Raw genomic sequence first — 26,632 nt, 5'->3', positions numbered from 1 at the left:
TTTTTACGTGTTGATGCTTCGCCAGCATCTTTTTTTTTATTGCAGGGCTTGAGAAGTGGTTCTAATATAATGTACCTGACCTTACACTCATACTTAACCTCTGCCATCCATCACCTCTTATTGCCACCACTCCAGTTGGCCTTCAGCAGTTTGTGACCTGCCGGATTGCTCCAGTGTTTGCTAAAGCAAGCTGTCAGTCACTTTTCAATGCAATTCTATGAGTGCCTCATTCTTGCTCTCACAGACTTGAGCCCTTATGACTGTTACTTCTGACTTCCGGCCAGTCAGAAGATGTGGTCATAACATGGTACCGCCGGATCAGAGAAGTCCCGATAAAAGGTGATGATAGCAACAGGTAAGTATAAGACTGTGGTCAGGGACCTTACATTAGAAGCACCACTCAGGCACTGAAAAAAAACCCACTGGAATGGTGCTTTAAAGTACCACCACAGTGATTTTTAAAAATGCTTCATTAGGGATCATGTGGCTAAGTGTCAGAAAGGAAGTAACAGACTCACCGGTCACAGTCTTCTCTAAGTTTCCGGTCCATTGCGGCATCACGTGACTGTATTTTTGATCTGCTGAGTCATATGGTGGGATCAGTTTTTAATTTAGATATGAATAGGGATAAAACCTATCTTTTATTGATAATGATTAAATAGAAGCTAGGCCTAATAGAAAATATAACAAAAACAAATCACTCAGTAAAGAGCAAGAGAGTAAAATAAAAGCATTATCATCAAAAAAGTGCCCAATAGGACCTGTGCGATAAATGGTTTGATCTCGCCCCATCCGGTCAGTGATGGACGACCATCCAATAGGAGCAGGAGACAAAGTAGAAGCATTGATGCTATATTCCCCTGTCGTGCCCCGTGAAGACTCCCGTCTTGGCAAGGTCAGAATCCAACTGTGGTTTTGTCACTCCTAGAAGCCTGCGGTTGATATATTGAATAGAGAGCTACTACTGAATGATATGAGATGTGGCAAAGAAGATCCAAGACAACATACTCAGAAGGGAGGTAAGAAAATTTCTAAAATAATCAACAGGGAGGAGATTGGAACAAAGCAAAATTCTCTAAAATGCATGCTCGCAAACGCCAGTAGCCAGACAAACAAGATGGAAGAACTAGAAGCAGAAATATCTACAGGTAATTATGACATAGTGGGAATAACCGAGACATGGTTAGATGAAAGCTATGACTGGGCAGTTAACTTATAGGGTTACAGTCTATTTAGAAAGGATCGTAAAAATCGGAGTGGAGGAGGGGTTTGTCTTTATGTAAAGTCTTGTCTAAAGTCCACTTTAAGGGAAGATATTAGCGAAGGGAATGAGGATGTCGAGTCCATATGGGTCGAAATACATGGAGGGAAAAATAGTAACAAAATTCTCTTTCGGGTCTGTTACAAACCCCCAAATATAACAGAAATCATGGAAAGTTTACTACTAAGGCAGATAGATGAAGCTGCAACCCATAGTGAGGTCCTTGTTATGGGGGACTTTAACTACCCGGATATTAACTGGGAAACAGAGACCTGCGAAACCCATAAAGGCAACAGGTTTCTGCTAATAGCCAAGAATAATTATCTTTCACAATTGTTGCAGAATCCAACCAGAGGAGCAGCACTTTTAGACCTAATACTATCTAACAGACCTGACAGAATAACAAATCTGCAGGTTGTTGGGCATCTAGGAAATAGTGACCACAATATTCTACAATTTCACTTTTCTTTCGCTAGGGGGACATGTCAGGGAGTCACAAAAACACGGAACTTTAGGAAGGCAAAGTTTGACCAGCTTAGAGATGCCCTTAATCTGGTTGACTGGGACAATGTCCTCAGAAATAAGAATACAGAAAATAAATGGGAAATGTTTAAGAACATTCTTAATAGGCACTGTAAGCAGTTTATACCTTGTAGGAATAAAAGGACAAGAAATAGGAAAAACCCAATGTGGCTAAACAAAAAAGTAAGAGGGGCAATTAACAGTGAAAAGAAAGCATTTAAACTACTAAACCAGGATGGCACCGTTGAAGCTCTAAAAAACTATAAGGAGAAAAATTCTTTATCTAAAAAAATAATTAAAGCTGCCAAAAAGGAAACAGAGAAGCACATTGCTAAGGAGAGTAAAACTAATCCCAAGCTGTTCTTCAAATATATCAATAGTAAAAGAATCAAAAGTGAAAGTGTAGGCCCATTAAAAAATTGTGAGGAAAGTATGGTTGTAGATGATGAGGAAAAAGCTAATATATTAAACACCTTCTTCTCCACGGTATGCACGGTGGAAAATGAAATGCTAGGTGAAATGCCGAGAGACAAAGAAAACCCTATATTAAGGGTCACCAATCTAACCCAAGAAGAGGTGCAAAACCGGCTAAATAAGATTAAAATAGATAAATCTCTGGGTCCGGATGGCATACACCCAAGAGTACTAAGAGAACTAAGTAATGTAATAGACAAACCATGATTTCTTATATTTAGAGACTCTATAGCGACAGGGTCTGTTCCACAGGACTGGCGCATAGCAAATATGGTACTAATATTCAAAAAGGGCTCTAAAAGTGAACCTGGAAATTATAGGCCAGTAAGTCTAACCTCTATTGTTGGTAAAATATTTGAAGGGTTTCTGAGGGATGTTATTCTGGATTATCTCAATGAGAATAACTGCTTAATGCCATATCAGCATGGGTTTATGAGGAATCGCTCCTGTCAAACCAATCTAATCAGTTTTTATGAAGAGGTAAGCTATAGACTGGACCAAGGTGAGTCATTGGATGTGGTATATCTTGATTTTTCCAAAGCGTTTGATAGCGTGCCACACAAGAGGTTGGTACACAAAATGAGAATGCTGGGACTGGGGGAAAATGTGTGTAAATGGGTAAGTAACTGGCTTAGTGATAGAAAGCAGAGGGTGGTTATAAATGGTATATTCTCTAACTGGGTCGCTGTGACCAGTGGGGTACCGCAGGGTCGGTGTTGGGACCTATTCTCTTCAACATATTTATTAACAATCTGGTAGAAGGTTTGCACAGTAAAATATTGATATTTCCAGCTGATACAAAACTATGTAAAGCAGTCAATACAAGAGAAGATAGTATTCTGCTACAGATGTATCTGGATAAGTTGGGAACTTGGGCCGAAAGGTGGCAGATTCAATTTAACAATGATAAATGTAAGGCTATACACATGGGAAGAAGGAATCAATATCACCATTACACAATGAACGGTAAACCACTGGGTAAATCTGACATGGAGAAGGACTTGGGGATCCTAGTTAATGATAAACTTACCTGGAGCAGCCAGAGCCAGGCAGCGGCTGCCAAGGCAAACAGGATCATGGGGTGCATTAAAAGAGGTCTGGATACACATGATGAGAGCATTATACTGCCTCTGTACAAATTTCTGGTTAGACCGCACATGGAGTATTGTGTACAATTTTGGGCACCGGTGCTCTGGAAGGATATAATGGAACAAGAGCGGGTACAAAGGAGGGCAACAAAATTAATAAAGGGGATGGGGGAACTACAATACCCAGAGAGATTAGCAAAATTAGGATTATTTAGTCTAGAAAAAAGACGACTGAGGGGCGATCTAATAACCATGTATAAGTATATAAGGAGACAATACAAATATCTCTCCGAGGATCTGTTTATACCAAGGGAGGTGACGGTCACAAGGGGGTATTCTCTGCTTCTGGAGGAGAAAAACATAGAAGAGGATTCTTTACAGTTAGGGCAGTGAGAATCTGGAATTCCCTGCCTGAGGAGGTGGTGATGGCGAACTCAGTTGAAGGGTTCAAGAGAGGCCTGGATGTCTTCCTGGAGCGTAACAATATTGTATCTTACAGTTATTGTAAGGTTCTTTAGAAGGATGTAGATCTGGGGATTTATTCTGACAGAATTTTATAGGCTGAACTGGATGGACTAATGTCTTTTTTCGGCCTTACTATGTTACTATGTTACATACTCCCATCACTAGAGTTGAGCGACTTTGGTCGGATCGGGTTTCATGAAACAAAATTTGTTTCAGATGAAACTGGTCCAACTAGGGCAAAAAAAGTCGGAGTTTCGTCCGAAACCCGACCCCAATGCAAGTCAATGGGGAATAAAAGTCGGCATTGAGTAGATGAATGTCATCAGCTCAATGCCGACTTTTATTTCCCATTGACTTGCAGTGGGGTCGGGTTTCGGACGAAACTCCGACTTTTTTTTTTGTGCTAGTCAGACCAGTTTCATCTGAGACAAATTTTGTTTCATGAAACCCGATCCGACCAAAGTTGCTCAACTCTACCCATCACCAGTTTGTCATTGCTTGGTCTCTCACTTTTTGAATTTACTCCGTGCCGTGCTAGAGAGCCTTGTTCTGAGTCTCATAGACTTACATTGAGAGAATAACCGTCGCTCCACACAGTGATCCGGCAGGTTACAGTGAACAGGAGAGCGCTACTGAAACCAGAAGAAGATGGTGAGCAGTGACTACATTACTACTTTCAATATACATGTTATATCCTAAAAAGGAACAAATAATAATTAATACCCCCGAGAGCTTCTTTAAATAAAAAATATACCTTAACCTATGCACTTTCTAATACAGTCCAAAAATAAAAATGGAGATTCATCTTAGCAAAATGACCCACCTTGACTTACATCTGCGCTCTAGAAGAGTATGAATACTGCGTGGATACCATGTTTTACCCTATGTAAATAGTTATCGTCCAACCCCAAGGATACAGTAGACTTCACTAATTTCACGGTAAAATCTAGCCAACGCGATTGGAATTCCAACAAAAATATGGTCAGTATGCTTGGTCTAGAAGGGTATAATGTTTCAGGTACAGCCAAATTGTCATTTAAATCTAGGCTCCTGTGTGGTGTTCAATGAAACGGAGGTAGACAGGGAGTTATATTTAGGTGGAGCATAATCATGAGCATCACTGGAAATCACGGCCGTGCGCACCATGAAGTAAGCTGAAACATAAGGATCGTACAGTCTAAACATTGCTCATTGAAGTGATCCCCTTAGCATCACATGATGCAGATCCATACTGTCAAATGCAAACGAGCAAGATTAGAATGACTTAGATCCCGAAGAAAGGTCTGACTTAGTTAACGCTTGACATATGACCATTCCAGCTGTGTTATGTCTGCAATTTAATTATTTGCATTTGGAAAGAAAATGTATACACTTTTCATAGATGGATTTTTGCCAGCCGCTGATTTAGTTTGGATTGAAGGGGTAGGGTAGGGTAACGGTCTTTTTGAGAGAGAGATAGATATATATATATATATATATATATATATAAGGAAACATATTTAATAATAATCATTTCTGCCTTGTACTAGAATTAGAGACATATTTTGGTTGATATACATAGTATTAATGTATGAAAAGATCTAAGCAGGTTGGGAATGCACAACGCTTTCCATTTTACAGTGTATCACATTTGATTTGTAAATTGTAAATAGTATAAATTAACTTACATATTGTATGAACCAGAAAACCTAGGGAGTCTGGAAGCACTGTTGTTTCAGTCAACTGTATATAACTATGGTTTTAGCTATGCCTCAGACATTACTAAAGGGGTTTCCGTTTTAAGGAAAGTTATGTTTCAGGCGCATGAGCTGCTGAGCTCACTAATTGGCTGTATCTCTGCAGGCAACAACACTCACCAGGACAGCAGAGGAGACTCGGCTCTGGACCCAGGGAGGGTGATACATACAGGTTTATTTATTTGTCCACAACAAACTGCTCCTGGAGACTCAACTTTCGTGAAAACAGAACATCCCTTTAATGTGTATCTCCTAATTCAGCACTCCTGCTTTAGTAAAATCACACCAGAGCAGGACAATAGGCAGTTTAATAATATTAGTGCTCTGGAAAAAGTTTCCTCCTTAATGGAATTTGTCACCGTCAATGTATCTAGAATTAGTCAGAAAATTCTGCAGGCTGACAAACGGTAAAGGAAGATTATCTTGTCTTATAAATTTCTAGGTGCCCTTTAAAGGGGTTGCCCCATCATCTTAAAGTGATGACATTACAACGTGCTGGCAAAAACTAGCGACTTTGCAATTTACTTGTCCGTAAAAATCTTCTCCATTTTCAAGCATGGATCTAATTTTGGTTGTATAGTTTACTGTACTGCTCATTGCCTAGGTTACCGGCCACCATTGGAGTGATATATATGTATATAGATAGAGAGAGACAGTTTGTCTCTTAGGCATGGAATCCAGAGCTTACAATCTATTTTATTTGGAGCTTGTAAGCGCTGCTCTGAAACTAGCTGGATAGCTCACTCTGACCAGTTTCATCACCTCTGCGCGGTATGCCAATGCTTCTGGTATGAACTGTCGATCATTCAATAGTGCACCACCCACCCGGCAAGCAGAAAGCTGGAAGGCAGAATGGCAATGTACTGAATACAGAGCATAGGACAACTTCTTTAAAAATCTCTTTTACAGATGGAGCAACTTATTTTTTGGTTAAAAAGTGCAACTAATCATGTAGACATTCTACGGCAGTCTTATTAATAAATATATATACCATTATATATATATATATATATATATATATATACACACACATATATACATATATATATATATATATATATATATATATATATATATATATATATATATATATATATACACACATATATATACCGTGTATATATATATATATATAAATATATATATATACTATATATCAGTCTTGGAGAATTGTAATCATTATTAGGACACTGCCAGGCCAGCCTTCAGTGCTGTACGATTCAGCAAGATTATTTTTCTGCTAACTAATGAACACGATAAATGAAGCAAGCGAACGATACTTATCTGTTTCCTAATAATTAAGTGAGATTTTCTAAATAGCAATAATAAATGTAGCTCCATTTCATTAAATGTTAGCCTGTTATTTCTCCTGCCCAGCTAATGCAGTGCAGTTTAGCGTAATGGCTTACGAGTTGGATCCGAATGTCTGAGTGTAGCTCTAGAAAAGCTCCTCCCTATTAGAGCAGATGTGGCAGGCATACAATGGAAACTTCTGTGGCTTATGCGTCCTCAGGCATATCCTAGTGAAAGAGGTTATCCCACTGAGATTGTGGGCTGCAAAATATACACGGGCATTGAAACTAAATGCTTCTACTGTTCCGTAAGGTCATTTTCAGAAACGGGCCCCCTCAAATTGCTCTAGTACCCTTTTTTTTCAGCATTTGTGCGCGATTCTGCAAAACATGTTTACAGTAAGGGGCTGACGTCGTGGTCTAAGGTTTCCCTCCTGGACTGGCTCCCAGTTCATAGGCGTTGAGATTTCCCTGTTGGTTTTCTAGACGTAATATGAGGAATTGTCTACGTTTTTTTTTTCTTCATTTACGTCTGTATCATAGCAGCTCCTGCTCCTTATGTTTTTCTTAAATAAAATGTCACTGCTTCTTAATGAGTAGACTACTCTTTTTATAACTGTAAGGGTCTGGATATTCTCAGAAGAATTCCATACAGAAATGAAAACTATTTCTTGTTGGCTTCCAGAATACTGACAAAAGACTAAACAGACTTCAGGTTTTATTTTTGTATACCGTAACTCTGGATTATGAGATATAAATTCATTTTTGTACCAAGTATCCCTTTCTTTAAGCACTAAAAAAAAATTTAGGGGTGTGTTGGAACTAAGCCAAGAGAAATGATTTGCACAAGATCCAAACATATTAAGAGTGATTTAGATGAATCCAGTCCTGAACTCGTGAAACAATAGAATTTTAACTCATTTAAAATTCAGTTTTAGATCTTCATAATAGCAATGTTGATTTAGCATTGCATGAAATGGTACTCTAGCTATGGAGGGTAGATAGTAGAGATGGGAGAATTGATTCTCTTGACTCTGGTCCATTGGCCAGGTCAGTAATCTGTGATTGCCAAATGAATAGCATGTGAATCTCATAATTTCCTGGTATTCCCGGCTCTTCAGTGGTTTGCCAAGCTGGCGCAACTTCATGTGTCCATCACGTTGCAAAGATTATGTTGCCCCCTGAAGGTGAGAGTCAGGACAGCCAGAAGGCAGGGAGGTTCTCAGGCTGCCCATCCTGGAATAACAGAATACCGATCTGACCGATTGTCCTGAGTACTGCTAATCTATTTTCCCAACTCTTGAAAATAGCCAAAGTTTTGTAACAAAAATAGGTATAGTCAGCATTGTCTTACTGGGGTGCCAAGGACCCACCTGTAAAATTGACTCTAGGGGCCCACTATTCAGCTACATGCAATATTACATTACCCTCATCCTCAAATTTATCTGGTCTCGTCTGTTCAAAATATTTCAAGTGTAATGTGCCAGCTACTGCTTAAATATAGGCGCCCACCAGGGAATTCACCCGTTCCGGGACGGCCAGTCCACGTCTGAGCACTCTTAAAGATTATACACAGAGGACAATGTTTATGAAACCACCCTGCCATATCAGTATATTCATGGGACTATGACAGAAAACCCAAGCAACAGAAAAGATAAAAATAATATGAAAATGTTGAGCCATCAGCAATTTATTCACTGAACGGGGTTATCAAGGGCATCAAAATTGATGGAATATTATTAGGTCTGGCCATCAATATTAGTTTGGCCGCCCGGCTGATCAGATGATAAAGGGGATATGGCTTTACAGCTAGTAACACATCTACTTCATGGTTTTCTAGACACAGCTCCGTAATTTGATTAGTGGTTGAGCTGTAATACCAAGCATAGACTCTTGCAGAGGACTTAGCTGTCGTGAACTGTAATACCAGGCACAGCCGCTGTGAAAAGTGTGTTTCATCTGACTCCTTAAATATTGAGCATTACCTGTTTTTGTAGAATAAAAGCACAGGAGCTTAGAAAGGGAATAAAGGATCTTTGGCATAACATATAGCATTTATCATATGCCTGCTTTTTTATGGCCATCAATTTGATTTGTAATTTGTAATACAAATTATAAGAAGGCAGGGCAAAATGAAATGCTCAGTTTGCATTGTATGGTCTTCTCCGTAATGACCCTCGATATGACATTGCAATGGATAAGCCGCAGTCTCTTGCAAAAAAACGGGCAGGCTCTGTTTAGATCTAATTTCAGTAGTAAGTTTCATGGATCCTAGACAAAAGAAATAAAACCCATTTTGCCAATCCTTAGAAAAAAACATCTGGTATTTAAATTTGAGCAGTGATCCCCAGAAGCCCTTAAAGTTTTGTACTGTTCAGTTCTGGCAGACCTACTATAAACTACTGCTAGGAAGATTTGGATACTGGCACCACATACACTTTTTTTCCCCCAACCACTGCAAAATCTATTCAATTTTTTTTAATAGCTTTGAGATTTAAGCAACGTAGGAGTGTAAAATAAGAGGAATGAAAAGTCCTCACTTCATCACAAGAAGGCAAGCCTCTTTAGCCTGAGAACTGCAAATCGATTTGCCTGAGAATGCAAACGACCCTAATGTTTCTAAGCTAACACAAATACCCGAGTCCTGTTTGAAACAGATTTCTTGCACAAAGAGACTTCTGTACACAAAATATGATTATTTCAGACATTTGTAATAAATCAGGTTGCTCTGTATTTGAAATGTCTGTATGTATGGGGCGTGGGACAGAATGCAGAACAAAAAGGGCTTTCACTAAGAGCTCTCGAGATACGCTTTTTTTTATGCATGCAAAGGCTGTGCGGTCAAGTTCAAAATAACTAATATTTGCATTGCTTAGCCTGTATGCTGACATACATATTCAAAAGCAGTAGCTTCTCAGTGCTCTGACATCTGATATCTAGTATGGCAGACTAGTATTGGAACAGGTATCATTCATAAGGCAAGGATTGCAGACAAGGAATCAGTCGTTAAAAAAAATGTGTAATTTACTGTTGTTTGTTAATTTTTACCTTTATGGGCAGTATATGTTTTTGATCAGTCCCTTTTTTTTTTTATAATCCAAGATAGTGGTTTACAGTCAGAATCAGTAATTTCTATTACCAAGGACCAAAAGTTATTCCCATCTTCATTGATCGAAATTGTTGGAAATGTTTGTAAAAATAAGCATTTTTTAATATACTATTTATCAAAATTCCCCTCTGTTCCTTGGATAATTATCATTGATTTTTGATTGTTTACAGCTCATTGTCTAGGACTGGTCACTGCTGCTGTCTTGCAGTAATGACCAATTGTGCAGTTCTTACTAACTCTTTTCACATGAGCTTGTAAGCACTGCTTTGAAGTGGACTGAGATCGCTGGAATGTACTTTTAGCTCCTAAAACTGTCCAGCTTCAGTGTCACTGTGCGTCTGATGCTGCAGAAACAAAGCTACCTCATATAGCCGCTTAGATAGCGCATAGTTCTGGCCAGCAGTACAAGAATGCTGCTGGTTTGAACAGTCAATCAAGCAGGAACACCCATCCCCCAACAGCCAGGAAGTCAGAAGACTGGGGAGTGGTCCATTCCTGAATAGACAACATTAGGCCAACCCATTTACTAAGTATGCAGTCAAAAGATTTAACAGTCATCTTCATTATAACTGTACGAAAGGAGCTGTCTAATCATCATCAGTTCCTATGATGAGCGTTTTTGCTTCACGAGTTGGAGGACTTCTACAGTCCATGCAATATCATCATACAGAAACTTTGGTTTACTGAGATGGTGACCCCTGTGACAGATCAGGAAGGGATACAATTCCAAGGTGGTCACTACAAAATTATAAAAAAAACAATATCCATGAATTTAAAATCTAAACCAAACAACTAAATATGATAATACTAATTAAATTATATATTGGTTACATTATCATAGCACTGGATAAATTATATATTGAGGAACTAGTTACATGATAACATTAAAACATCCATGGACTGCTGCTTTAATTATCAAATTGCCTACATTACTTACATGTTGGCACCTTAATACAGTCCCTTGCAAAAGTATTCGGCCCCCTGGAACTTTTCAACCTTTTCCCACATTTCATGCTTCAATCATAAAGATACCAAATGTAAATTTTTGGTGAAGAATCAACAACAAGTGGGACACAATTGTGAAGGTGAATGAAATTTATTGGTTATTTTAATTTTTTGTGGAAAAACAAAAACTGAAAAGTGGGGGGGTGCAATATTATTTGGCCCCTTTACTTTCAGTGCAGCAAACTCACTCCAGAAGTTCATTGTGGATCTCTGAATGATCCAATGTTGTCCTAAATGACTAATGATGATAAATATAAACCACCTGTGTGTAATCAAGTCTCCGTATAAATGCACCTGCTCTGTGATAGTCTCAGGGTTCTGTTTGAAGCACAGAGAGCATCATGAAAATCAAGGAACACAACAGGCAGGTCAATGATACTGTTGTAGAGAAGTTTAAAGCCGGATTTGGATACAAAATGATTTCCAAAACTTTAAACATCCCAAGGAGCACTGTGCAAGCAATCATATTGAAATGGAAGGAGTATCATACCTCTGCAAATCTACCAAGACCTGGCTGTCCCTCTAAACTTTCATCTCAAACAAGGATAAGACTGATCAGAGATGCAGCCAAGAGGCCCATGATCACTTTGGATGAACTGCAGAGATCTACAGCTGAGGTGAGACAGTCTGTTCATCAGACAACAATCAGTTGTACACTGCACAAATCTAGCCTTTAGGGAAGAGTGGCAAGAAGAAAGCCATTTCTCAAAGATATCCATAAAAAGTGTTGTTTAAAGTTTGCAACAAGCCACCTGAGAGACACACCAAACATGTGGAAGAAGGTGCTCTGGTCAGATGACACCAAAATCGAACTTTTTGTCAACAATGCCAAACGATATGTTTGGCATAAAGGCAATGCAGCTCATCACCCTGAACACAACATCCCCACTCTCAAACATGGTGGTGGCAGCATCATGGTTTGGGCCTGCTTTTCTTCAGCAGGGACAGGGAAGATGGTTAAAATTTATGGGAAGATGGATGGAGCCAAATACAGGACCATTCTTGCAGAAAACCTGTTTCAGTCTGCAAAAGACCTAAGACTGGGATGGAGATTTGTCTTCCAACAAGACAATGATCCCAAACATAAAGCAAAATCTACAATGGAGTGGTTCACAAATAAACGTATCCAGGTGTTAGAATGGGCAAGTCAAAGTCCAGACCTGAATCCAATCGAGAATCTGTGGAAAGAGCTGAAAACTGCTATTCACAAGCGATCTCCATCAAACCTCACTGTGCTCGAGCTGTTTTACAAGGAAGAATGGGCAAGAATTTCAGTCTCTCGATGTACAAAACTGATAGAGACATACCCCAAGCGACTTGCAGCTGTAATCGCAGCAAAAGGTGGCGCAACAAAGTATTAAGTTAAAGAGGCCGAATAATATTGCACGCCCCACTTTTCAGTTTTTGAATTTCCACAAAAATTTTAAATAACCAATAAATTTCGTTCAACTTCACAATTGTGTCCCACTTGTTGTTGATTCTTCACCAAAAATTTACATTTGGTATCTTTATGTTTGAAGCATGATATGTGGGAAAAGGTTGAAAAGTTCCAGGGGGCCGAATACTTTCACAAGGCACTGTAAATAGTTTGGGCACTCTGACTTTTACAAAAATATATTCGAATAACGTACCAATATTGCAGACACTATCAGCGGATATGAAGTATTTTTATTATAATTCAGTTTCTCCATGGACAAAATTATATAGGTTGCCTATCAAAATCATTCCATTGTTAAAAAGAATCCACAGTGGAAATCAGCTGATCTTCTTAGGCCCTGCATCTCTGTGTTCCAGTAATCCACTATTATCACAGGGGAAGTACAGATAGCCACACTTTTCCCTTTCAGGGAAGTGTAGCATTAGATATATGCCTTTGAAATGAATAGTCTCTTCAATGCAATGCATGGTCACATCAGATTCACATGTGTACAAAGTTGTCTGCCGAGATTGGCGCTCTCACTGTACCGTTGTGGCCAAAAGTATTGACACCCCTGCAATTCTGTCAGATAATACTCAGTTTCTTCCTGAAAATGATTGCAAACACAAATTCTTTGGTATTATTATCTTCATTTAATTTGTCTTAAATGAAAAAACACAAAAAGAATTGTCCTAAAGCCAAATTGGATGTAATTCCACACCAAACATAAAAAAGAGGGTGGACAAAAGTATTGGCACTGTTTGAAAAATCATGTGATGCTTCTCTAATTTGTGTAATTAACAGTACCTGTAACTTACCTGTGGCACCTAACAGGTGTTGGCAATCACTAAATCACACTTGCAGCCAGTTGACATGGATTAAAGTTGACTCAAACTCTGTCCTGTGTCCTTGTGTGTACCACATTGAGCATGGAGAAAAGAAAGAAGACCAAAGAACTGTCTGAGGACTTGAGAAACCAAATTGTGAGGAAGCATGAGCAATCTCAAGGCTACAAGTCCATCTCCAAAGACCTGAATGTTCCTTTGTCTACCGTGCGCAGTGTCATCAAGAAGTTTAAAGCCCATGGCACTGTGGCTAACCTCCCTAGATGTGGATGGAAAAGAAAAATTGACAAGAGATTTCAATGCAAGATTGTGCGGATGTTGGATAAAGAACCTCGACTAACATCCAAACAAGTTCAAGCTGCCCTGCAGTCCGAGGGTACAACAGTGTCAACCCGTACTATCCGTCGGCGTCTGAATGAAAAGGGACTGTATGGTAGGAGACCCAGGAAGACCCCACTTCTTACCCCGAGACATAAAAAAGCCAGGCTGGAGTTTGCCAAAACTTACCTGAAAAGCCTAAAACGTTTTGGAAGAATGTTCTCTGGTCAGATGAGACAAAAGTAGAGCTTTTTGGGCAAAGGCATCAACATAGAGTTTACAGGAGAAAAAAAAAGAGGCATTCAAAGAAAACACGGTCCCTACAGTCAAACATGGCGGAGGTTCCCTGATGTTTTCGGGTTGCTTTGCTGCCTCTGGCACTGGACTGCTTGACCGTGTACATGGCATTATGAAGTCTGAAGACTGCCAACAAATTTTGCAGCATAATGTAGGGCCCAGTGTGAGAAAGCTGGGTCTCCCTCAGAGGTCATGGGTCTTCCAGCAGGACAATGACCCAAAACACACTTCAAAAAGCACTAGAAAATGGTTTGAGAGAAAGCACTGGAGACTTCTAAGGTGGCCAGCAATGAGTCCAGACCTGAATCCCATCGAACCCCTGTGGAGAGATCTAAAAATGGCAGTTTGGAGAAGGCACCCTTCAAATATCAGGGACCTGGAGCAGTTTGCCAAAGAAGAATGGTCTAAAATTCCAGCAGAGCATTGTAAGAAACTCATTGATGGTTACCGGAAGCAGTTGGTCACAGTTATTTTGGCTAAAGGTTGTGCAACCAAGTATTAGGCTGAGGGTGCCAATACTTTTGTCTGGCTCATTTTTGGAGTTTTGTGTGAAATGATCAATGTTTTGCTTTTTGCTTCATTCTCTTTTGTGTTTTTTCATTTAAGACAAATTAAATGAAGATAATAATACCAAAGAATTTGTGTTTGCAATCATTTTCAGGAAGAAACTGAGTATTATCTGACAGAATTGCAGGGGTGTCAATACTTTTGGCCACAACTGTATAGTAAGCAGTGACTCGCACTGCCCCAATGACGGGAAGTGAGCGGCTAGCTGCAGAGAGAGTATCACTTCATTTTCTCCTTGTAGCAGATGCTACAGTAAGCCAGCCCTATATCTGCAGGTTAATAGCATTTTTGGAGTTGACAGGTTCCCTATGTAGAATATTAGGAAAATGCTAAAAAAAAAAAAAAAATGAAATAAAAGACTGAAGAAGAAAATACATTCCACTCGAACCTTCTGCGCATGATAATGGAAAGGATGACATAACAGCAATCCCTTTTCTTAGATGATTTCATACTTTAGTTTGTGCCAAAGGACATTTCCAAATCCTGGGGGAAAAAAAGGTTCACCAGCAAGGTATGCAGTGTGTCGACATCTTTAACTTAGCAAAAAAAACGGTCCAAAAATGCAGCATCGTATTTTGGCGAGTGTAAATCAGCTGATATTTCTGACCTTTCTGCAGCCCTAGTTCAGATGCAATTCCAGTACATGACAAGTACAATGTAATGCTCATCTGAAGGGTCATTTGACTCATTTTAAACATATAAATGATATTATTTTGCATAAATACATTTTCAAAAGGGCATTGCATTAATGCTTTCTGAAATGGTGAGAGGACATTCAATGGGCAGAGAAAGTTTTACTTCTTTTTTCAATCCATCTCACAGCCAAGGTTTTTAGAATATTAGTTTTTTGAGACAATTTACCAGCTCCTAGATTACATTCAGAATATATTTTGTATACAATATATATTGCCGTATGTAAAACCTATACAATCTGGAATTATTTGTGACCACTAGTGACCAAAGCATTGTGTACTCAATATACTGTACACTTATAAAAGTCAACATGTGGGGGGATATTTAGTCATACGGTACTGGCGTTTCTTACAACAGTCTGTAATGTATTGCAAGTTACATGCCCCTTTTTAAATTTGCCACATTGTGGACTCTCTAACAGTCAGCAAAAGAAATGTGTGCTTACCATAAAAAAGTATAGATTTGTGCCAACATTTGTACCATTTTCTGGCTTAATAAATCTGCCTAAAAGTTGTTACCCACCACACTCATTATTTTAGAACTTAAGATCTTTTGCAATTCGAGACTTTTTAGGGCTCTGTTTATGCCAAAAACTGTCATGAGCTGAGTAATAAACATGGACCTTTGTACATAATATTTGGACTATAATTGCCTAATAATAAATGTCTTCTTGTTGTTTTTTTTTTAGATGGTCATCATGTATGGGAAATGGAAGCCAAAACTGACAAGGAAGTGTTCAAGCCTGTAAGCATAATCATTTTTAAGATTACGTCATTGTTAGAATTTGGTTGCGTTCATATGAACGTATCTTCTGTGTGACTTGCCAACTGCTCCAATATTAGCCTATGTGCTAGTGCACATGGACAATTTTCCAGATAGACCTCAAAACTGGTTTGATTTTACAGCCAGGTATATTAGTCTTTTAATTTGGCATTTCAGAGAAAATATACTTTGAAGATTTGGAGATCAGACTAATCCGGTACTGCCACTGACCGGCTATTCCCAGCAATGTTAAAGGAGATTGACAGATCTCTACTATGTACATGTAAGGGAGTGACCTGACCATCATCTACTGGGAAGAGCCGGCTGGCTGTATCTTCAAAGCATGTTTTCTCTGAAACACGGAAACTTTTCTAAGAGTAATATATGGTACTCGGCTGCATTCATGCCGCCAGGCTGTGGTTCATGCTGCCCATGGTTTTGGCAGCATAAGCTACCGGTGAATTTCCCTTTAGTTTTGAAATAAAAATGATTGGCATGACTAATAAAAAATGCTTTCAAGGAGAATAATGACTTGATACGTATACTTATGGTGGTCTATGTGCTGCATAAATTGTTTTTTAGTAAAAGACTTGTCTTAAACAATATTTTATGTTGATACGCAACAGTTATTCTAGCCAAAGCATCCCCATTCACACAATTGTAACTTTTTTTTTTAATATACCCTTATAGATCTTCTAATGAATAGAAATAGCGTGATGAATGACTAAACATTAATGATTGAAATGTACTTTTTCTTTACAGAACTCACTAGTCGTGGACATCCCACCATTTCGCAATCAAAGAATATCCAGCCCAGTTCAAGTCAATTTTTACGTCTGCAACGGAAAGAGGAAAAGAAGCCAGTACCAGCAATTCACCTATCTGCCAGCCAATGGTAACATAATGACTCATGAAAGTGTTTCTTATATATCTGAAGCTGGGTGCTTGCAGTTTTGTTAAAGTACAGAAATGTCTGATGTAAACTGTGTTTAAGAAAATCATGTCTCCGCATTTTCTTAACTCCTGGTGGACGAGGTAAACTTGCAATTTTGCTAGAAAGAACTGCTTGTTTTGTCCTGGCTAATCTGAGAAGCGTACTACCTGACCTTCCCATTTGCAAACATCCTATTTGGTGCCAAAAATACACTTACAGTAAAGATAGTTAAACATTTTTAAAGGGAGCAGTTCATCGAGGGCTCAAATCTCACGTCTGCTAGAGGAACATAGTTCAGATGACCACATTTATTCTGCATGAGGCTTATACAGTGCTCAAACAATGATCTGTTTTATTTTTGGGGAATGTTTAGATTTCGTTTCATCTAATTTAGAACATGTTATGCCTTGGATTGAATTTTTTGTGCAACTGGGTGAGCTGGGACAAAAGGGTGGGAATAGGAAGAAAGGTCTCACCCGCTGTTTTGGCAGTAGCCTATGCAAAGCTAGAAGCAAAACAGCTGTTGCTGATCGGGGTGTGGCTGGGGAAGAAACAAAGACTCTTTTTTTGACAAACCTTTGCAGGGCAGAGGTTCAGCAATCTACAGCTAGAATCTTGATATTTATTTTTTATCATAGAGTCCGTACTGGAACATGGGTCTAACACCATTCTACCTCATGAGTGTTCAGATTGGTAAATGGTAATTATCGCACTGGTTCCTTGTTGATTGAGGCAATACAATATAAAGTGTGTCATAAACACACTAATGGGATTCACTTTTTGATAAATTTTTTTTTACTTTATAATCACTCTGTGTTCTTTTTTTTTTTAAATTTAAGAAAATACGTTGTAAGATATTTTTCATTTATATGTGAAATAAACTTGTTTGCTTTGTAAATGATCACAACGCATTGTTTGCTGCTCAAATAATTCTGATTTATATTATTGCATGTCTTATATGGTAAAATTGCTAATGGGGAGACATAGCTCAACTCTATAATAGGGTTTCTTTTATATAAAGGGGCGAATTGGCAGCCAAAAATCCATAATAAACATCTACGTTGATGTGGCTGCCACTTTGTATGCTCATTATGGTCTTATCATAAATATTGGCTTTGGGCATTTGGTTACGAGCATCAACTAGACAGTAAATTCCACCAATTACGAATAGTTAATGCAACTTTTATGGGCATTTAAATGATTGTGCTGCTTAGTATATACCTTCTATTTTCTATAAAAGCTGAACCACGATAATGTAATGTCATAAGACTTATCTGAGATAAAATCAAGTATATTTCTATTAGCCACTGGCCTTGTATCGCAACTTTAACTGCATGGTGACAGGTTGTAAAACTTTATTTAATCCTTAACTTTTGAAAACCAGTTTTGTGATTGAATTATACTTTGTGAATTATGATTGTATCATGAAAATCAATTTGTAAATTTCATTTGTTTATTAAAATAAACAGGTTGATTTTATAAAGAGCTGGCATTAAGTGGATTATGTACGGTAAAAGTCTGAGGTATGCAGTGAGAAAGGAACTTTGCACAATGTGGTCGTCCCTTATGTTTCCCTTATAAGCTATATATACTCCCTGGTGTCATAATTAAGAAGATATTATAAAGGGGTAGGGACATGAGTAGGTGATGGTGTAAGGAGGATTTCACTGTCATATGCTTTCCTGCAGTATACATGTAAGCAACCCTTCATACCATGAGCCTCACTGCTATTAGTATCCTACATATTTCTTAATAGCATTGAATGTCAGGATGTACCAGGGGCACACATATCATTGGGGCATCCTGCGCAATCCTGTGCACAGGGGCTCAAAAGGTAAAGTGGCCCATTTCCACCTCCAAAGAAAGGGGAATTGTGCATTATGATGAGCTATGGGGCTGAAAAGGGCTCCTATACTGCTCAAATTCAAGGGCCCTCTTCTGTTTGTGTCCACCCTTGTATTGTACCACCCAATAGCTCTTACTTTGGATATGGGCCATTAAAGCTTATTTATATACTGTCTTAAATCCTAGACCGTTTATAATCTTCTTATATAAATATATTCTTTAATGTGTACATTTTTTCAAGTTATCCTCTTCTACTCTGTGTTTTTCAAGGATTAGTTTATTCACGTACTCTGAGTTTTGAGTAACAATTCTTTGGCCTCACTCTATTCATCAGAAAATAGACACATTATTCTTATAGAGTGAGCTGTAAGAGGTTTATACCATGAAAATCATGACCAAGAGAAACATTACTCCACTAATATGAGTATAAGTTAGAAATATATAAGGAGTGTTCAACATGCCACCGTCCGAACAAAGTCAATAATTGTACACAGTATTATAGATGTATAAACTGTGCCAAAGGTTTGCTGACAAATGACATAGGACAATGAGCGAACGTCAGGATAGCAGAAAAACAATGGGGCGCTCTCTGTCCATAGGGAAAATGCATGGAAAGTGTGGACCACTGAGCAAGTGGTCTATTTCCAGGGTTTAGGTCACTGATACAAATGTGTCCTTCCTTACCTTTGCTCTTGACGCAACATATCCCAAGATTTGTGGTGTGAGATTAATAGCTTAAAAAGAAAACCTGATTTTGTGAGACTCTATCATGAGATGTCTATGCTATATGTGTGGAAACTCTTAGGTTGTGACATTGGTTACATTATGTCAAGAGATTTGGTGGTATATTGCGATATGGTATTGAATTTTTTTTACTGAGAAATCGGGAATCCTCCACCAAATTCAAGAAAAGGTAAGGATGGACACATCTGTAAGTAAGAAGCAAGGCCCGGTGCGCAAGTTCACATAAACTTGCGAGGTCTAAATCTTGTCTTCTTCCTTTTACTCCAGAATTGAAGGTAGTGAATCCACAATGAACTTGATCTTCTCCCAATTTGTTCAGAGTACATGATAGTTTCTTATTTACCTTAATTTATGAACGTTTTCTCTACCTAACTATATTTAAATACATCCATAGAACAAAGTGTTACAAAGTGTGCCTGTCCCTCTGTCTCCAAATATTTTGTTAGGACTTTTTTACATTTACGTTTCTAAATAGTGGTCCTTTTTATAGACTTTATAAAAATAAAAGGATAGTGAAAGTTCTTTATATGATTTGTGTTTTGAGCACTTTAAGTATGAATCCAGATAGGCAAAGAAATGCCCACTCCACCATTCGCCCTTTTTTATTCCAGGAAGATAGATGTTAAAGGGGCTGTCTGCGTTCATAAAAACTTAATGTGACTGCAGACTGCCGAATCATAAGTGTGCCACACATTGTCATGGGCTCTGTAATATTCTTTGTATTATTGGGCCATCACGTGACCACATGTGTGCGATTTGTACACTTGCGGTCACATGCCAACTAGACCCATCTGGCGTCTATCAATTCTCTTTTATTGAAAAAAGCAGATTGAGTCTAATCAGTACGTGACTACAAGCATACAACTCGTATACATGAGGTCATGTCATGAGGTCACATCTACTCGCACGGCGTGTACACCGCACACTGTCACAGTTTGTCAGTCTACAAGCACAGTCTGACAAATGAGATTTGACAATCCCTTTAACTGTGTCTCAATGCCTCAGAGAACTAAAATGATTAAGTTTCTGAGAGTACAATGCTTTATCAGTGTGATCACTAATGAGGAAGTCCTGGTGATGTAAGAGGATATCCTGTATAAGGGCCGAACAAGACGAAGTGCAGGAGGTGCGTGATCTGTGTCTTCCCTGCATTTCTCTATATACAAATATATACATATGGTTTTTAATCTAATTTCCATCTGCTAACAATATTCTATAGAAAGAGAAACGCAGAAAAATAATCTCACGTTTCTCCTGTACTGCTGTTCTTCTTGACCCATTTGTAACCACAGTTAATAAACATACTGCCATATTGATGTTTATTCCTGCCCACTTTCTTGGATTTGTTCTCCAATATTTTTTTTTTAATAATTTTCCAAGACACTGGCTCAAAGTCAGCAGTTGGTTTTATACTGCTTGTTAAAGAAGAAAGTGAACAGCCCTTGTTTATTAAGATAGGGTACAACATTCAATTTCTTTCTGGCAAACAATTGCAAAAGACCATATGATGAAAAAAATAATAAATAGTCAATGTTATCTTAGTTCTTTAGCATGAATTATGTCGCCACAGATTTTGTTTTGTCTGACTTTTCCAAAAACAGATTTACGTCCTTAACTTGAACGGAAATGCTTGATATATACGGTAATGGATGCAAAGTGTAGATTTGTGGAAAAATGCATCTAAAACACAGTAATACATTTTGGAAGAAATGGGTGGCATTTGTGCACGTTGAGCATTTGCTTGCAGAAATTTCTGCAAGGTTTATGCATCTCTTGGCAGGAAAAACGCTGCAGAAAAAACTTGCGTTTTGCCATGTTTTTGATGCATTTTTGCATGCGCTTTTGTATGCGTTTTTGCATGTGTTTTTGTACAGCAATTCATCTTTGAGCTAAATAAAAATATTTTAAAAAGTCACCTTTTTATGCTGATGCAATAGGATCAGCATAATGGGATTAGGGCTTGGTGTCAGCATCTGTCACTGACACCTAGCTTACTAATGAAAAGGTGTCAGCCTGACACCCTCATTACTAAGCTGATAAGTAAGCACAAACACACATTGTCACTCACCAGCTTATGCAGGAGCATTAACAGAATGAATGTGCATAGGCTGTAACCAGACAGCAACTGTTAGTTTTAAAGAAAAAAAAAAGTGAAAAAAAATTGCATGGGCTCAGGCGTAATTTTAATAACCAGCAGAGGGAAAGCCGATGGCTGAGGGCTGTTGTTAATATTATGGGAAGGAGCCAGTAGCCATAAAAGTTCCCAGGATATTAATATCAGCTCACAGCTGTTTGCTTAGCCTTTACTGGCTAGTTTACAAGGGGATCCCAGAAAAATTTGACATAGGGTCCCTCTATAAAGTCTAACCAGCAAAGGCTAGGCTTACAGCTGTGGGCTGATATTAATAGCCAAGGGAGGGGCCATGTATATTGGCCCCTCCCAGACTAAAAACATCAGCTATCAGCCACCCCAGAAAAGGCGCATCTGTAAGATCTGCCAAATCTGGCACTTAGCCTCGCTCTTCCCACTTGCCATGTAGCGGTGGCAAGTTGGGTTCATATTTATGAGGTTGATGTCACCTTTGTATTGTCAGGTGACATCAAGCCCACAAGTTAGTAATGGAGAGGTGTCTATAAGACACCTATCCATTAATAACCCCATAGTGATATTGTATAAAAACACAGACACCCAGAATAAAGTCCTTTATTTGAATTAATGACACAGACTACTTTAACAATCTTAATTAAACCATACTCACCGAATGCATAATCCACTGAAACCAATGTCTCCTGCAAGAAAAATAAAATAATAAACCACAATATTCCTCACCTGTCCGCAGAGAAGATAATCCGTACTGTCCCATGACCATCGTGATCACTTTGAGAGCAGTCACATCAGTGATGTGACTGCTCTCAAAGGCAGCTGGCGATATACTGACAGGAGGTAATCGTTCCAGCAGTGTATCACTGAGCTGCCGTGAGAGAGTTCACCGGAGTTCATCAGCTGATCAGCTCCGGTGATCTCCCTTATGGCACCACAGCTGTGTGGGAAAGCTCTCACGCAGCAGTGCCGTAAGTGAGAGCACGGAAGCTGATGAACTCCGGCGAACTCTCACGGCAGCTCAGTGATACACTGCTGGAACAATTACCTCCCGTCAGTGTATTTCCGGCAGCCTGTTCTACACGTGTGATTGCCGTGGGACACTCGGATTACGTGGAGTAGGGCGGACAGGTGTGTATATGTTGGTTTATTATTTTACATTTTTTCTAGGAGAAGATAGCATCAGGAATTTGGTGTTAGGTGAGTATAATGGGTTTTTCTTAAAATTGAATATGTATGTAATTTTACTTTTTTTTTAACTTTGAGCACAGGCGCCGGCAGATGAGACTACGTTTCCCATCAGCGGCACGTGCTGTCACTGTTATCAGTGACAGCAGACATAGCCTAATGGGAGCAGTAGTCTCATCAGCCCACGCCAGCAGGTCACAGTCACAGCTGCGGTGTCATGCTGACATCTGACAGCATGATCCCGCAGCACTCTGACTGACAGTACCGGTGGTAACGTTACCGCGTGTGGCAGTCACAGCTGCGGTGTCCCGCTAACATCTGACAGCATGATCCCACAGCGCTCTGACCGACTGTCTTATCAGCGGTAGCAATACTGCCGATAACAACCACCGCGCCGGTGTTTCCCACGCTGTCGCCCAGGTGACAGCATGGAAAAAAACATAGGAAGCCAGTAAAATGCAAAACAAAAACTCAGCAAATCTGCAAACATTTTTATACCTGTGTTTTTGCTGCGGATTTGGCTGAATCAGTTGAAGTCAATGGGTGCAGAAATGCTGCAGAAACACAAAAAGAATTGACATGCTGCAGAAAAAAATGCACTGCAAATACGGACGGAAATTTACCGATCATGTGCACAACACTTCAGGATTGTCATTGAATTACCTTGCATAAGTATTGCATTTCGTTTTTGGACCATTTCCGCGAGGAAAAAAATGTTGCGAAAACCATCAACAGCACATTGTGTGCACATAGCCTTATAGAACATTACTGATCAAAAATGAGCAGAATGAATAGTATATGCGGCAGCCCTTAGAGAATAAACTTCGAATATACAACAAATTGCCAAACGGTGGCATTAAATAGCCCACTGCCACCCCACATGGAACAGAATGTAGTCTGTTTACCACCAAGAAATCACAAACAGGCTCAAACCACTAGGAACAGGTTCTGTATGTACAGGGAAGGACCAGAAAATAAAAACTATTTGGTAGTAGGTACCTTTGGAGTGAATCTGAGATTGTGAGTATACCACCATCCACCAAGTAATGTGCCTTACATTAACTACTAGTCTTAATGGGAGGGTATACTTTTTACTTAAGGAAGAAGTGAATTTTAATTGAAGTTGAGTCAAATTCCTTGGCAACTAAGGTGTGAACTATCGAGCAAACTGAAGATTTTGGATATAGAAAAGTAAAGAAAAATGCCTGGTGGATTTTGTTTCTATGACCACTAAAGGGTCAGTAATATTGTCATCATGATTTTGGCCTCGTGATCGCGTAAACACTGGACATGTACAGGTCATGAAGAGGATAAAAATCTGTAATTTAATTATATATTTAATAAATTATATACTGTATAATGGTAATGAGCAATTCAGTACATCAGCACATTGCTCTGTTTCAGCATCCTACCTGGTCCTCCATGAGAGCCCGTCTTCGCTTCTACGCCTGGCATCTTGAGCTCCTCTGGTGCTTATTACTCACGTCATGATGTCACGTGAAACCTAGTGACTAGTTATGATGTCACAGGATCTTCTGATGTCAAGATGTTCCCAGGATGATAAGCCGAGTATATCTAGCACTGAAATGAAGAATGGTTGCCATGGAGGTCCATACCGGATGCTACTAGTGCAATACAAATTGAACAGCTCATCTATAATATACATGTTTAATTGTGTATACAATAATTTTGTCGTGAAGTGACCTATATTTGGCGTTCCTGGTGCTCAGTTTTTACCATTCAGCATGAAGCATGAGATTTAACATTGCTAGTACAGTTAACCCCAAAGATTTTGGAGAAAATCTATGTCTGACTTCACTAGCTGTAAAAAGCTTAAACTCACTCCTGCAAATGGTTACCATGTGCTTACTTCGTGAGATGTATATATAAGAAATTTTAGGCTTTAAATAATGGACGCCAAATTATAGTAAACGACTAAGTCTTATTATTTGAGTTCTGTTGCTGTAGACGTTTGGCTGAACTGAAAAGACTGTGTTAAAGGCGTTTTTCACGACAGCTGAAATTAGAGCGTCTAATTTGAGATGAGGTCACCTGAAGTGATCGGGGGGTGCTAGTTTGGACTTTTGATGATTAAGGAAAGGTAGATTTATTGGTCTGTTATTACACAGCTATGATCAATAGATTTACACCATATATTACAATAGCGCAGTCTATTACATTTTTATAGCCAAAGTAATGAAGAACCAGACTTTAATTTCTCCTTTTGTGTATTTTGGCAAGCTATCTTATGGGAACAGATGGGTGCTACAGTCAAAATTTCTGTGTGTGTTATATAGGTATACAGTATGTTGAAGTAGCCAAAATTGTGTGCACAGCCCTGGGGCTGGTTATTTCAGCGACCTCTATTGCTAAAAGTTGTATGAATTCATGCACACAGCCATGTATACTAGAAAGACAAACCTGAGCCCGTAACTTGCCCTGTCGTAGGATTCCACATTTACATGGAGTATTTTTAGCCCTAATAAAACTACCAGGGTCAACCAACAACTTGTTATGCTTATTAATCAGCCCATACTAGTTCATAGAACAAGACCACCAAGTTCTAAAATTTATTTTGCAAAAAAATGTTATCTTCTCACTACCAAGTGCAAAACTGTGAGGTCACCTTCTGTAGTGCCCAGCAGTGATGTAGAGCACACCACCACTACAGTGTCAACATGACATTTCTTCATTGTACAAAGTCAGATCTATAAAAGAATTCCTCTGTAAGTGGTGTCTAAAGTGCCCAAACCTAAATCTTATCAAACCGCTGTGAGATTAGTTTACTAACCCCTAGGCTTGATGACAACTGACATTGCAAAGCTGACATCAACCCCAACCCTATTACCTCACTTGCCACCCCACCATCACAAGTGGGACGAGATGAGGCTAAGCGCCAGAATTGGCATATCTAATAGATGCACCATTTCTGGGTCAGCTGAGGGCTGATGTTCTTTGTCTGGGAGGCAGCCAATATCCATGGCCCCTTCCTAGGTTATTAATATCTGTCTGCCTAGCTTTTGCTGGTTATTAAAAATAGGGGGGACCCCACTCCATTTTTTTCTTTTTTTTTATTTCATTATTAGCTAAATACTTGTACAGTAAGCTACACACGCACTACACTGATTATATATTTCAATGACAGCTATATATTTATCTAACTAGTATAAAAAATGATGACGACAGCACTCCTTTTTTAGAAAAAAGATGGTTTAATAGCCCATATGGGCTTCTGCTACGTTCCGGCTCAAAGTTTGAGCCTTTCTAAAGCTGTGGATAGGTCTATGACTGGAAGGTCTGGCACCCATTTTTCACATACAGCTTGCTAGTGCTGCTTTTCAATTTATCTTTTCTATCTATTATCTATATCTGTATAAAAGCTTGAAAATTAGCCTGAAATGACAAATAATTACTGTATGTAAAAGCTGATGTTAAAAAAGTAATGCATACGGATTGCATACGCATGTCATGCGGATAGTAGATGAGAAAAAAAGTGCATGACACTCGCCTGACACTCTCCAACTTTTCTGGCTGAGAATCTCAGCTACTTTTTATACACAGATGTGAGAGTACCCTAACATTCATAATCATAAGTTAAATATGAGCGCCTGAATTAATCCTTATAGAGAATAAGTGGAATCATTTTGAATGATTAGGAATAGGAGATAGTGACAAAGTAACTAGCAAATTGTCTCTTCAGAAAAGAAGAGGACCTGAACTCTAGTGCTACCTATTGGAAGTAGGAATCCCAAATGTCAATATCAACCCTGTAACAAGCCTTGCCACATGACTTATGATAAAAACTAAACCAGATAATCTATTTGCAGACACATGTTTTGGGATGTTTTCCCCTCCCTCAGTACAAAGCATGGGTCTTGTGGAGAGTGACAAGCCAATGTAAGGAGACTTGCATTGCATAGCCTGTAAATGTCCTTTTGCCAGCTTGGCAGTCTCCAACAAGTGACATAT

The 26,632-nt window shown here is 38.9% G+C and overlaps 1 protein-coding gene across 8 annotated transcripts in view; it reads left to right on the top strand.

Moving 5' to 3' along the window:
• The window catches only part of NFATC1 (nuclear factor of activated T cells 1), a 241,370-nt gene that overhangs the window by 128,878 nt on the left and 85,860 nt on the right, over positions 1-26,632 (top strand). For all 8 annotated transcript variants that reach the window (XM_073566385.1, XM_073566381.1, XM_073566393.1 and 5 more), the window contains exons 7-8: positions 15,778-15,833; positions 16,614-16,746. In XM_073566385.1, coding sequence (XP_073422486.1) covers positions 15,778-15,833; positions 16,614-16,746 — 189 coding nt within the window. The remainder of the gene's footprint in view (positions 1-15,777; positions 15,834-16,613; positions 16,747-26,632) is intronic.

This window comes from Dendrobates tinctorius, unplaced genomic scaffold, assembly GCF_039654945.1.
Source record: "Dendrobates tinctorius isolate UK_male_01 unplaced genomic scaffold, ASM3965494v1 ptg000004l, whole genome shotgun sequence".
In the NCBI taxonomy this organism is placed as follows: Eukaryota; Metazoa; Chordata; class Amphibia; order Anura; family Dendrobatidae; genus Dendrobates; species Dendrobates tinctorius.
The sequence above is the reverse complement of the archived record's forward strand: the minus strand, read 5'-3'. Positions and strand labels throughout refer to the sequence as shown.